The 13290-nt window shown below is 35.6% G+C and overlaps 1 protein-coding gene across 2 annotated transcripts; it reads left to right on the top strand.

The window, feature by feature from the left end:
- Positions 1-10243: 10243 nt before the first annotated feature.
- Positions 10244-13240, top strand: si:dkey-63d15.12 (uncharacterized). 2 transcript variants are annotated; one of them, XM_067395164.1, is made up of 6 exons: positions 10244-10571; positions 10679-11029; positions 11208-11357; positions 11496-11533; positions 11667-11765; positions 11913-13240. In XM_067395164.1, the coding sequence occupies exons 1-6, from the start codon at positions 10523-10525 to the stop codon at positions 12009-12011; spliced, it is 786 nt and encodes a 261-aa protein (XP_067251265.1). In that variant the 5' UTR covers positions 10244-10522; the 3' UTR covers positions 12012-13240. The 2 variants fall into 2 exon arrangements, with proteins under 2 accessions (XP_067251265.1, XP_067251264.1); XM_067395163.1 differs by having other exon boundaries at positions 11205-11357.
- Positions 13241-13290: the final 50 nt, after the last annotated feature.

Raw genomic sequence — 13290 nt, 5'->3', positions numbered from 1 at the left:
TTGTTGTAATTCTATTAAAAAAAAAAATACATATATATATATATAATATTTTGTAATAGTTTTTATTTAAAACAAAATATTGTATATTTTTTGTTGTAATTCTATTTTTAAAATATTTATTTATTTATTTTTAGGGATTGTGCCAGGTTGGGTGTGTCCTGTGATGGAGTGAGCCAGCTGTGTTTAAGAGTCCACATCAGAATCTTTGACATTCTCACGGCTGTCCAGTTTCGCAGTGTCATGACATGACGGGCAATGTGAGGTACTGAGAGAAGTGGAACTGTATCCGTGAAGTACACTTCAATAAAAACAGACAGGGGTGGCAACAGCAGAGAGATGGACCACCAATACTTGGAAAAACATTAGTTATTAGCTCAAGTGAGATTGATGGTAGAGACACATGATTAGTATTACTATAATATTACTATAACTGAAAACTTGTCAATGAAACACATGTAAATACTACCACTAGTATTCTATCACATGTGTAGCTAGTAGTTGTTTGCTTTGATTGCCAAGACTGGAGACCAATTTAGCTATATTTAACTATAGCTGGCTATAATATTACATATCAAAATACAGGATACTCCAAACGCGGCAGATTACATTGGGCGTGAAGGAGGAGAGGTACCCGCTAGTACCCGCTTTAATCCATTATAAAACTGAGACAGACACTTGCACATTTAATATATTGAGACATTTAATACATTACACATTTATTCATATTTTCCTTAAAAAATGATCATACTTTCTTTCATTTTACATTCCCCTTTACAACATAACACTGGTTGTTTTGTTTTTTTCTGTAAAAGCATTGGTTAGCTATTTGGCTGCAAACATCCTTTTAGTATGCCAAGTTTAAGACAAACACAATGTACACTTCTAAACTACAGATATACAATATTTGAAGTGTCATCATACTTAGCAAATACAGACTGCCTGCAGGAATAAACATCACTCTGATATATCTTTGAGATGATATGAATATGAAGTGACTTTTAGTGTAAGATTTCAGTAGTTTGGATTCTTGGCCATGCTTTGAGCAAATCAGACCCACTTATACATTCCATTTGAAAATATATTGATTACATATAAACCCGGGATGGTTCAAGCACATGGTGCCACCACAGTGAAACCACGTTCTGGGTTTAGCTCACAGTGTCCTCTGGCGCTCACTGGAACTGGTCGCCACCAATTTACAGCATAGTCTTCCTGCCATACCGGTTCCTCCACCATCAGATTGCAGTCTGTTTAGTTGATATAAAAAGAGCAATAGAAGAAGGAAATGTTGTCTTACTAAATGAGAAAACAGTGCATAAATCATGCTACTTAAATAACAGGACACGCAAATGATAATTTAAAGGAATAGTTCACCCAAAACTAAAATAGCTTAATTTTGTAATCCTCATGTTGTTTCAGACACTTTGATTTTATGTCAAGGAACAGAAAAGAAGAAAATCTGGTGATTAAATAGGAGTGGGAGCTTTCAAGCCTAAAAAACAAATTCAAAAGCTCCATAAAAGTAGTCAATATGACTCTTGTGGTTTATTATATTTTCTTCTAAAGCCACATAACAGCTTTTTGTGATAAACAGACTGAAATTTAAAGTTGTAGCTGAGGCCTGGAAGAGTTTGGTTCATGTTGTCAACATGTCGAGAAGACGCTGCACTGCAAAAGTAAATCTGGCCAATCAGAGCAGAGTATGATCTTGGAAAGGAGGGGTTTAGAGAGACCAAATTCTTTATCGAGACTTTTCAGACACTGTGAGAAAAGAGGTGATGCTGCAGTGTATATTATGAGAAAATTAAAATGTACTTTTTTATATTTAATGCATGTAAACATGTTGTAGGAGACCTCCAAAACAAAATTAGGAATCTTTTATAATAGCATAAAGTTGCATTTTAATGGTGCCCTAGAATTAAATATTTAATTTATATTGGCATAGTTGAATAACAAGAGTTCACTACATGGAAAAGACATACAGTGAGTTTCAAACTCTATTGTTTCCTCCTTCTTATATAAATCTCCTTCGTTTAAAAGACCTCAGAAGAACAGGCGAATCTCAACATTACGTAACAGTCGGGATCATTAATATGTACGCCCCCAATATTTGCATATGCCAGCCCATGATCAAGCCATTAGACAAGGGAAGAACGTCTGGATCTGTGCACAGCTGAATCAGCAGACTAGGTAAGCAAGCAAGGACAATAGCGAAAAATGGCAGATGGAGCAATAATAACTGACATGATCCATGATATCATGATATTTTTAGTGATATTTGTGAATTGTCTTTCTAAATGTTTCGTTAGCATGTTGCTAATGTACTGTTAAATGTGGTTAAAGTTACCATCGTTTCTTATTTTATTCACGGAGACAAGAGAGCCGTCATTATTTTCATTTTTAAACACTTGCAGTCTGTATAATTCATAAACACAACTTCATTCTTTATAAATCTCTCAAACAGTGTGTAATGTTAGCTTTAGCCACGCAGCATAACCTCAAACTCATTCAGAATCAAATGTAATACATCCAAATAAATACTATACTTACATGATCCGATGTATGCATGCAGCATGCATGACGAACATCTTTTTGAGGGTTATATATTGGCTGTGTAAACTGTGTTTATGCTGTTCAAGGCAAGCGCGAGCTCCGGGGGAGGGGGAGCACGAGAATTAAAGGGGCCGCAACCTATATATCGGTGCATAGTTAATGATGCACCAAAATAGGCAGTTAAAAAAATTAATTAAAAAAAATATATGGGGTATTTTGAGCTGAAACTTCACAGACATAATCAGGGGACACCTTAGACTTATATTAAATCTTTTAAAAAGAAGTTCTAGGGCACCTTTAAGGTTCACTGGGAGACCCAGTGGAATTTTAATCACTGCAATCAGACCAAGTGAATTTGAGAACCAGATCAGTCAATTTGTGTATCTATCTGGGATTCACATTCATTCATTTTGTGAACAGAATCAGCTGATTCATATAAAAGATTCAACTTCAAAGAATAATTTGTTAACAAATTGGGTATTGATGCTTTGTTTAATTAATACTCCAAGGTGCATGTGTCAAAATTTTCATATATATATATATATATATATATATATATATATATATATAATATATATATATATATAGTGCACAAGTCATTTCATTATATTTAAAAGATTAACTAGAATATTTTTTCAAAAGTTCATGTGAGTTTGGAAAGACATGAGTAAATAATGACTCAATTTTTTTGAGTGAACTATTCCTTTAACAAGTCATATTTATAATATTCTTGAAACATTGAGCTGCTTTGTGCAAATAAGTACCGTGGTGAAGTGTACAATACAGAAGATTGTTATGATCAGAAGGCCAATGACTACAGAAGCGATTCCCATGTGAAGAGCCTTCCTCCCCAGCCGCTGAGCTCCTTCATAGTCTTCTGCATCATAACTGCTTTGAGACTGAATGAGAGAGAAATCGTAATAGTGAAAGTACCCAATTTGACAAAATAAATCATCTCAGGATGGAAAAACTTAAAGAGATGAATTTGATTGAGGTGATACAAAAGTGATGTAATGCTTAACATGAAATTTGTGGCATATTTCAGTAGGAGCATCAGTGGCAGGTCTCCAAGTGAAAACTAGACTTCAGTATGTGACCCATAAAGCAGCAACGAGGGACATAGTGATGATGCCAGTGATTTCTGCTCTCTTAATAAGATCGGACAGCAAACTGAGACTTGACATACAGATTACTGGCACTAAATCACATTTACTGGGATGACAAATACGATTTAACTTCACTTAGATGATTCACATTTTAAAAATCTGAATTTTTTCAGGTTCGAATAACATTTGAGACAAGACAGGTGGTCTGAACTCTTTTATTAGACATACACATAGATTTATGCCATGAAAAAAAAAAATTAAATGTATAAATATTTTTAATATTTATATTTATTGTGGTTTAAATTTTTGTTTTAATACTACTGATGTTTTTGTCATGAATGAACATGAAGTTTAACTACATAAGAGACAAAAATAATATTTAAAAGTATTAAATCTCTGCTCTTGTAAAGATAAAAAATTTTTACGTTAACCACTTTTTACACCAGTGCAGTGTGCATAAAACCCCCCAGTGTGTCAGAGGGCAGTTAGCTGGGTTGCGTGATTTGCGATGCTCATTTAGTTTCTCAAAGGCCGTGTGGTGGCGGCTGCAGCTTCTGTAGTCACTGAGCCCTGACGTTTTACTGTGTAGCAGAGGCAGACTCAACCTGAAACCAGAGGTGTTGCTCTCCACAGCAAACCCCTGCACTTTACCCCATTCAGACCCCACTGCCATAGTCTGCTAGTGACATTTGAAAAGCACAGATTGATTGCTGAATGCAGGGCAAAAGTATGACAGGAATGGGCAGGTGGTGAAAATGATTCATTTTTATGCCCTGATGTGAATGAATCACTGTATCTTACAAAAATATACAAATGAACATATCCTACATTTATTCTCACTCTGTCAGAGTTTTTTATTATAGTGCTTATACTTGTTAATAAAGCATTAAGCCCCACAAAGCCATGATTTACAGTGAATTTAAAGGGTCGTTTTTATGTAAGTGGAGCATTTAGCTATTCTAAATTCACTGTAAACCAGGGCTTCACTGGGCTTATGGCTTTTATAAAACAGTTATTCAGTAAAAATATTTATTTTAATAAATAACAGGTGTATGTTTGTGGAGTAATTTACAACGGCTTCGAACTTGGCTCAACCAATTAGAATCAGGGACTATCTTTTTTATACTCAGACATTGTTAATTAAAAATAGCAAGGTTCTCATTAGACTAATCGAAAACTTAAGTTTTTTCCCCTGTTAATTTTCTTTCTTTCACCCTCAGTAACAATTGTTATTGATTAAAAAACTCAAAATAACATTATTTTAAAGCACGAGCTTAAGCATCTCTGTTTGAAACCTGCGATTGCAGTCATACGCGGAACAGTTTTCGTTACGTGCATTGTGCGTCGGCACAGCTCGTCAGCGCGGATGAATCTAATGCTTGCTGTCAGTCACCGCACCAGTGTGGATACTGTACTTCAGAATCACAGATTCTATGTCTAGAAAGTATGACCTATATAAGGAAACATATCCACTGGAAAATATCTGAACAAGTAAGTAACATTTCTGCCACTTTTGTTCTGACCAACTGAGGAAAAAAGCATTAGGCCTACAATAAATCGTGCTGCCAATGATGATTAAATCTAACGATCGCTTAGCTCGGATCACGTCAAACCGTGCAAATTATTATTACTGTTAGGCCGGTGTTTCCCAACCCTGTTCCTGGAGGCACACCAACACTGCACATTTTGCATGTCTCCTTTGTCTGACACACCCATTTCAGGTCTTGGAGTCTCTACTAATGAGCTGATGACTTGAATCAGGTGTGTTTGATTAGAGAGACATGCAAAATGTGCAGTGTTGGTGTGCCTCCAGGGACAGGGTTGGGAAACACTGTTAGGCCATACTTTGTTCTCAAATTGTTAATGTTAACAACATCAGCACTGCGTGACTATGAGTATTTAGTGTATAATAGCGTTACCTGTAAATCTCAATTTCTGTAGCCACTCTGCAGTCCAAAGTCTTTTAATTTTGACTATGGGTGAATCTCCAATTCTCACTGATGATTGTCATTTGGATCTTTCTGGATTACAATCCACCATCAAAATGGTAAGTTTAATTATTTCAGCTGCTGTGAGAACAGGCTATAAATGATCCTCTACAAGCAGCGTCCTCACGTGATAAAACTGACTAGCCTGAACGGGACTCCTTCCTTTCTGTTTACGGACATGACGTAATGTTGCAAAGACGAACTGCTGCATGCTCGAATTTCCCACGGAAATCCACCAGGTCTCTCTTATTATAAAACATATTACAAGCTTACCGTTGTGAATCGAGCTAAGATAATGAGATAGCTGGTTATGTACTAGTTCAAAAATTGGTTTTGGATCATTTTTAACCAAAAAATGTTACAGACTGCAGCTTTAAGTGTGTGTGTATAATTTTATAAAATAACATATAACATTTAAATAGATAATTTATAATATCCATAATATTGTTTTGGTCCCAACAGCCCTGACCCGTCGAGGCATGGACTCCTCTAGACCCCTGAAGGTGTGTTGTGGTATCTCGCACCAAGAAGTTAGCAGCAGATCCTTTAAGTCCTGTAAGTTGTGAGGTGGGGCCTCTATGGATCGTACTTGTTTGTTTGTTCAGCACATCCCACGGATTGAGATGAGATTGAGTCAACACCTCAAACTCGTTGTTGTGCTCCTCAAACCATTCCTGGACCATTTTTGCTTTGTGGCAGGCCACAGCCACCAGGGAATACCGTTTCCATGAAAGGGCATACATGGTCTGCAACAATGCTTTGGTAGGTGGTATGTGTCAAAGTAACATCCACATGGATGGCAGGACACAAGGTTTCCCAGCAGAACATTGCTCAAAAAATCACACTGCTTCCGCCAGCTTGCCTTCTTCCCATATTGCATCCTGGTGCCATGTGTTCCCCAGGTAAGTGACACACACGCACCCGACCATCCACGTGATGTAAAAGAAAACGTGATTCATCAGACCAGGCCACCTTCTTCCATTGCTCCATTGCTTCTTCTATTGGTGCTTTTGGTGGTGGACAGGGGTCAGCATGGGCACCCTGACTGGTCTGTGGCTATGCAGCCCCATATGAAACAAACTGCGATGCACTGTGTATTCTGACAACTTTCTATCAAAACCAGCATTAAATTTGAGCTAGTTGTTGGACCACACGGGCCAGTCTTCGCTCCCCACGTACGTCATCCTTCCTCTATGAGCCCTGGCCGTCCATGACCCTGTCGCCGGTTCACCACTGTCCTTCATTGGACCACTTTTGATAGATACTGGCCAGACTAGGAACACCCCACAAGAGCTGCAGTTTTGGAGATGCTCTGACCCAGTTGTCTAGCCATCACAATTTGGCCTTTGTCAAACTCGCTCAAATCCTTAAGCAAGCCCAATTTTCCCGCTTCTATCACACTATATATCCTACCCACTAACCAGTGCCGTGGTGAAGAGATAATCAGTGTTTTATATATATATATATATATATATATATATATATATATATATATATATATACATATACATATATATATATATATATATATATATATATATATATATATATATACATATACATATATATATATATATATATATATATATATACAGTCAAACCAAAATTTATTCAGACATCTTGAACATTTCATTCATTAATACAGTTTATTCACTATAGTAAAACAAAATGGTAATAAAATATGATTTTAATATAATGAAGAATTTTTTGGTACAATATGTCATATATACATACATTATACATACACACACACACATATATATATATATATATATATATATATATGTATGTATATATGACATATTATACCCAAAAATTCTTCATACAGTGGACTACCAGTAAAATTGATAAACATTTGGAACCAAAAATTATTCAGACACTTTGACCTCACCATGTTTTGCTTAAGTGTTTTCTGACATTATTAAGATTATTATTATTTTTCTGACACAGTTTAACTCTGAGATCTTGTCATATTTTATTACCATTTTTTAAACTAAAGTAAATAAACTGTATTTATATATATTGTGTATATATAATATACATACATAATATATATTTAATAGGAATTTAAAACAATGTTCTATATAATCAGTAAATTCATTGCAGAAATAACATGAATGAAAGTGAATAGCTGGGTGTACGTTAGTGGCCAGAATGTATAACCATATCTCTCATTTTGAGGTCAAGGTGTGAAAAGTCAGGTAGAAAACCACTGAAAAAACTTTCCTGTTCATCTACAGTAAGCATTGTCTGAGAACAATAGTCTGAGAAAGTTCATCACAATATCCACCTTTCACGTGCCTTGTGCAAGTGAGCACATCTGCAGGCTGCCGTGTGAATGTTCGAGTAGAGGAAAGGGTGTGTGAGACGTGTGTGAGTCTATGCAGTCTTGCTTGCATGTGTGGGAGTGCTACAAAGTTAACTGCACAGATACTTGAGGCCTGTCTATTTATAACACTTATATGTCTATCTGGACCATAAGAACATTAGGTTTAGTCAGATTTCAAAGCCACACAACACATATAACACACTGCCAAGTAAACCCACAAGAAATATACCTCTTAAGAAAAACACAATGCAGCGTATGACCAAAACTCTGTGAGGATCACTGTACATTTTGATATATAACCTCAGTTAAGAATTTGATTTAATAAAGTAGCATATGAAGACACAACTCTCCAGTTAGATAAATTCAGAATACCAAAAATATTAATATTTTCTACTCACCAACAGTGAAAAAACCAATGCCACAATGTTAATAGGCCATGCCGGACAAAAACAAGTGCAAATAGTCAAAAAAATGTAATTTTTAAGTGGCGGTGCCACTTGAGCCTCAGTACTCCTTCCCAAACTGTGGTCAGAACTTCCATCGATAGAGCGGTTTGTCTTTCCATCTGACCTTTGAAGACCAGGACTCATGATGAAGGAGTTAAGAAGGAGCAGACGATAGTGAGAACATTTACAAGAAGATCAGGAAACTGAATGGAAGACTGGAGGAGAAACAAGAAGGCTCATGAAGACACTCATGGGGGATGTCAGATGATTGGGTAAGTGTGAAAGGCGATGGATGAGAAGTTGAGTGAGTCAGAGATGGCTTATGACCTAATTACTACCCGGGCTGAACACTATCCCACTTCAGAGAGGGAGAGAGAGAGAACGTGTGCAGGACATTGAAGCAATGTAAGATGTAAGAGGAGAGGCAAGAGGAGGAAAAAAAGTCTGTCTACTTGCCCATATTACCATTATCTGTCAAAGGGAGAAGCGAGCGTTAAAGTTACAACTGATACAGCCATATGGATAATGGCCCCAAAATCACATTACTAGGCTGCCAAGAAATGCATACTGGCAATTTTCCCACGGTTTCACATAGTACTGTAAGTAAGGAGAGCGAAAACAGCGCAGCATAGAGGACAAAAACTGTATTACACATTACAGATGCACAATAGTGCACTGGAAGATACAGTATAAATAAATGGAAAACTTTGCTACACATCACGTTACTAGTAATAACAGTAAATTGTGCATAATTACATGCGACTATTATACACCATTCACCAAACCAATTCTCACTTTAACCCTTTAATAAGTACATGTTAATTAATATTACTCAGTACCTAACAAGGACATGTTAAAATGTACTCAACCATCTTTAAAAAAAAAAAAAATATTATGACTTAATATATGATTATGGAAAACTATAGGCTTTTTCTTGTTTTTGTTTTTTTGTTTAATTTTTTTCTTGATTATACACTGTAAAAAATGACCGTGATTTTAACAGTAAAAGACTGTAAAAATGCTGCGGTAAAAAACTGTCAATTGGTTTACAGAAAGTTTCCGTACTATATACGGTGAATAACTGTAATAGATCTAACGGTACATTTAATGTCATTTTATGGTAAAATACCGTTAAATTCGCAGTTTTTGGATGTGAAAAATAACAATTCATTGTAAAATTTACAGTGAAAAACCATAAATTGACATTCCCACAATTCCCTGCGTGACACTTCACATTTGATATATTTTCGTTGAAATAACTGTTTCTTCTTAGTTCTTCTCATTTTTTTCTAATCAGTTATGTACATTAGGGTTTTATGTCACATCTAATGTTGTTAAATTAATGTTTATTGTATTTTTAAAATTTCATGCATGTTACCATGATGGTGTTTAGTGTGTGTGTGAATGACACTGTGTGCACCTTCTATATGTTAGTATTGTCCTTCTCAGCTTGTGATGAACTTTGATTCATCATGTGACTCTTATCACCACTGTGTTTGGTGACTGTCAGCGTATTATAAAGGTACAAAACAGATATTAGTACTTCATTAGGTTGGTAAATTAACATTATATCAGTTAATGAAATACGTTATTTTACCGTAAATCTAACAGATTTGTTTTTACGTTGCTACTGTATTTTTTACGGTACAGTTCTGGCAACCACAGCTGCCGTTTTTTTACCGTAAATTTTACTGGGATTTTTTTTTACAATGTATTGACAATTATTTCACCCTGACATTTTTCTTTTTTTACTTTCTCTTTTACCCCCATAGGCCCAAAAAAAAAAAAATCTTAACATGAATTTTAATAGAGAAATTAAAATCCTGCTGATTATAGAATAGGTGCATTGACACATGCAAATTCATAGATTTGCTAATCAAGTAATGTGGAGCAGACAAAAGTGAGTCACGTCATCGACTCCACAGTTAAAAAGCTGTAGCGTTTCAGCTCAAGTGGCCCGTCTGTGGGTGTTACCGGAGCGTGTGAGTTTATGCAGATAAGGTGATGCTTTCAGATGGCAGGATACACCACACAGGAAAAATGAAAAACACCTGCTTCTGTTCAACATGAGAAACCTGCTGTCTCTGCAGTTTAGATAAAATGACTCGCACCAGTCTCTGTGCTCTTTTCGCAACCATCTGGTTCACAGGTAATATCCTTTTTCCTCCTCGATAACTACGTATTATCAACATGATGTTAATAGCTTGATGAAATTATATTAATTACATACTTTGCTTTTTTAATACTTTCTCACAGGTCTCTTCTCTGGAGGTGTAACTTTGCCAAATCTATGCATATCTGTGTTGCAAAAACCTGAGACAATAAAATGGAAAGGCACCAGTGAGAACATCACCTGTCACATTAAAGCTCATTCACAAGTTAAAAGAATCATGGTTAAGTGGTTGCAAGATAATGAAACTCTAATAAAGACTGAAACGATTGAATTGTCTGACAGTCGATCGTCTGTTTCTGGAGCTGTGTTTAATGCATCGCTGGATCTGCAGTCAATACGTCTGAATCATAGTGGCATGTATTACTGTACAGCACATGTGAATTTACCTACACTTGGAGCTGTTGAATATGGAAATGGGACGCATGTATATGTGGGTGAGCTTTATTTTTTATTCTTTTTAAAATGTTCATTCTATTCCATTTAAAGACTGATAATATCACGCTCATATTTCATGTATAACAGACTAAACACTCAACACAATATTTTGGTGCTTAAAAAGCCAGAGCAATCCAAAAGTGAAATATGTCTACTTCTCACTTATATCATCAGCAGTGTCTAATTCAACAACTGTGACAGCACTTTCTCCCACACCTGTGACTGTGACAGCAATCCCCTACACACTTATGGTGTCTTTGACTTCAGGATTGAGTTGTGTCTTGCTAATCATCTGCATTGGCTGTGCTATTCACATACATTATAAAGGTAAGAAAAATTGTGAAATGTCTTTAAAATTTGATGTTTATGGTTTTATCTTAAATTGCTTCAGATTATATGATAGCATACAATCCGTGTTTAAAATAAAATTCAAGTGACTGTAAATTTAACAGGCTGCTTTTTTAGGACACTCCAGGATAGAACCTAAAGCAAAAGAAGCCGTAGTGAGTGACATTTATTTATTTATTTATTTATTTTTCATTTCATTGTGAATATTGACAGAACTAATGATCTTTAAATCTGATGATCTTTTAAAAGTAATACAGTATTTTTTTAAGTTGTTATTTTCACTCTCAGGTTGATGCTACCCATGAAACACGCTGCCCTGAAACTCATGAAACGGTTGTTTATGCAGCATTAAACATTCCTCGAGACAGTGTGAAATCAAGAAACGAGGTAAATCATGCCCATCAAGAGCATTTGGTATTCTGTAGTATCCAAGTGATGCTTATTTAATTGCTACATGTTATCAATTTAGTAAGCAAATGGACAGTTTTGGAGTATCCAGATGCAATTATTATGTCATGTTATCTTGTCTTTCAGAACAGTGCAGCTCTGGCACTCACTTCAGTGACCTGCACCGAGGACTCAGTGACATACTCTGAGGTCCATATAAAGAAAGGACCAAAGGATGAAGGTTGAGCATCATTTTATTCGCACTTTCATCATGCATATGGGACAGGGTGTTACTGACAGTCTTTGAGCCTCTGGTCCTGTTAGATTTTGTCAAGGTATTGCTGTAAATACTGTAAATGTTGATATCGTTTTCAATGGTTTGTGTTTCTTCATGAAGACTGAATTGTTAAGTGCCGTCGTCTCACATTTGAGTCTGTTTTAAGTAGTATTGTGCTTAGGCAAATGTATATATTTAAGATACAATTATAAAAAAATCCTCTGATAAAAACTTCAGACTTTTTCATGTCTTTAGAGTGATTAGGTTAGAGTTTAGGTAATGATGCTTGGACATACAGTCAAAACAAAAATTATTCAGACATTTTTGATATATTTTTACTAGCGGGTTCAGGACACTATAGTTCATTTATGTACGTGAGGATAGCAAAATAAAGTAAACTGTGACATATTATACCCAAATATTCTTCATACAGTGAAAAATTGATAACAATTTGGAACCAAAAATCGACCTGACCACGTTTTGCTTGTTATCTGACATAATTGATTTGATTTTTTCTGACAGTTTAACTCTGAGATCTTGTCATATTTTATTACCATTTTTTTAAACTATAATGAATAAACTGAATTAATGAATGAAAAGTTCAAGGTGTCTGTATAAACTTTGGTTTGACTGTATTTTTATTGGATTCTATGAAGGGTGCCTGTTAAATTGATATGAAACCTCATGGCAAAATGATGTTTTGCAAGCGGTTTATTTGTCAGGGCTTTTGTTTTCGTTAGGTGCTCTGAGTAGAAACTGTTTCAAAATGATTTTATATAGGAATTAGCCTGCAAGCAAGCAAAAACTGTCTAGAAAGAGTGAAAATATAATGTGACAGCTCTGTGCAATGCTTTAAGGTATTCTAATATTTTGGTTTTCATATCAGTTAATGATATGCAAGTTTGCATAACAATAAGTGTCATATAAGAAGATAAAATGTTAATTGACAGAACAGAGATGTTTATCGAAAAAGAAGTGATGTGTTACCGCCTACACAACCCCATTTAGAAGCTTAACGGTAAAAGCCCTAATCATATGACGTGCTTCCACAATAAGATAATGCTGTTTCATCCTGACAGAAATCTTTAGTTTCATTGTATTTTCACAAGTGTCCCGTGAACACAGATTTCTATGTGGGGGTGTTCAGTGAGCGCTTTCAGAAGAGACATTCAATAACAGACAGTGGGCGATTTGACATGCCCTGAAGCCACATGTGAATAATAAAAGACTTACAACATTAACAGGCCT

The sequence above is a fragment of the Chanodichthys erythropterus genome, chromosome 9 (genome assembly GCF_024489055.1).
Source record: "Chanodichthys erythropterus isolate Z2021 chromosome 9, ASM2448905v1, whole genome shotgun sequence".
In the NCBI taxonomy this organism is placed as follows: domain Eukaryota; kingdom Metazoa; phylum Chordata; class Actinopteri; order Cypriniformes; family Xenocyprididae; genus Chanodichthys; species Chanodichthys erythropterus.
Note: the sequence above shows the minus strand (reverse complement) of the source record. Positions and strands in the feature narration are given on the sequence as shown.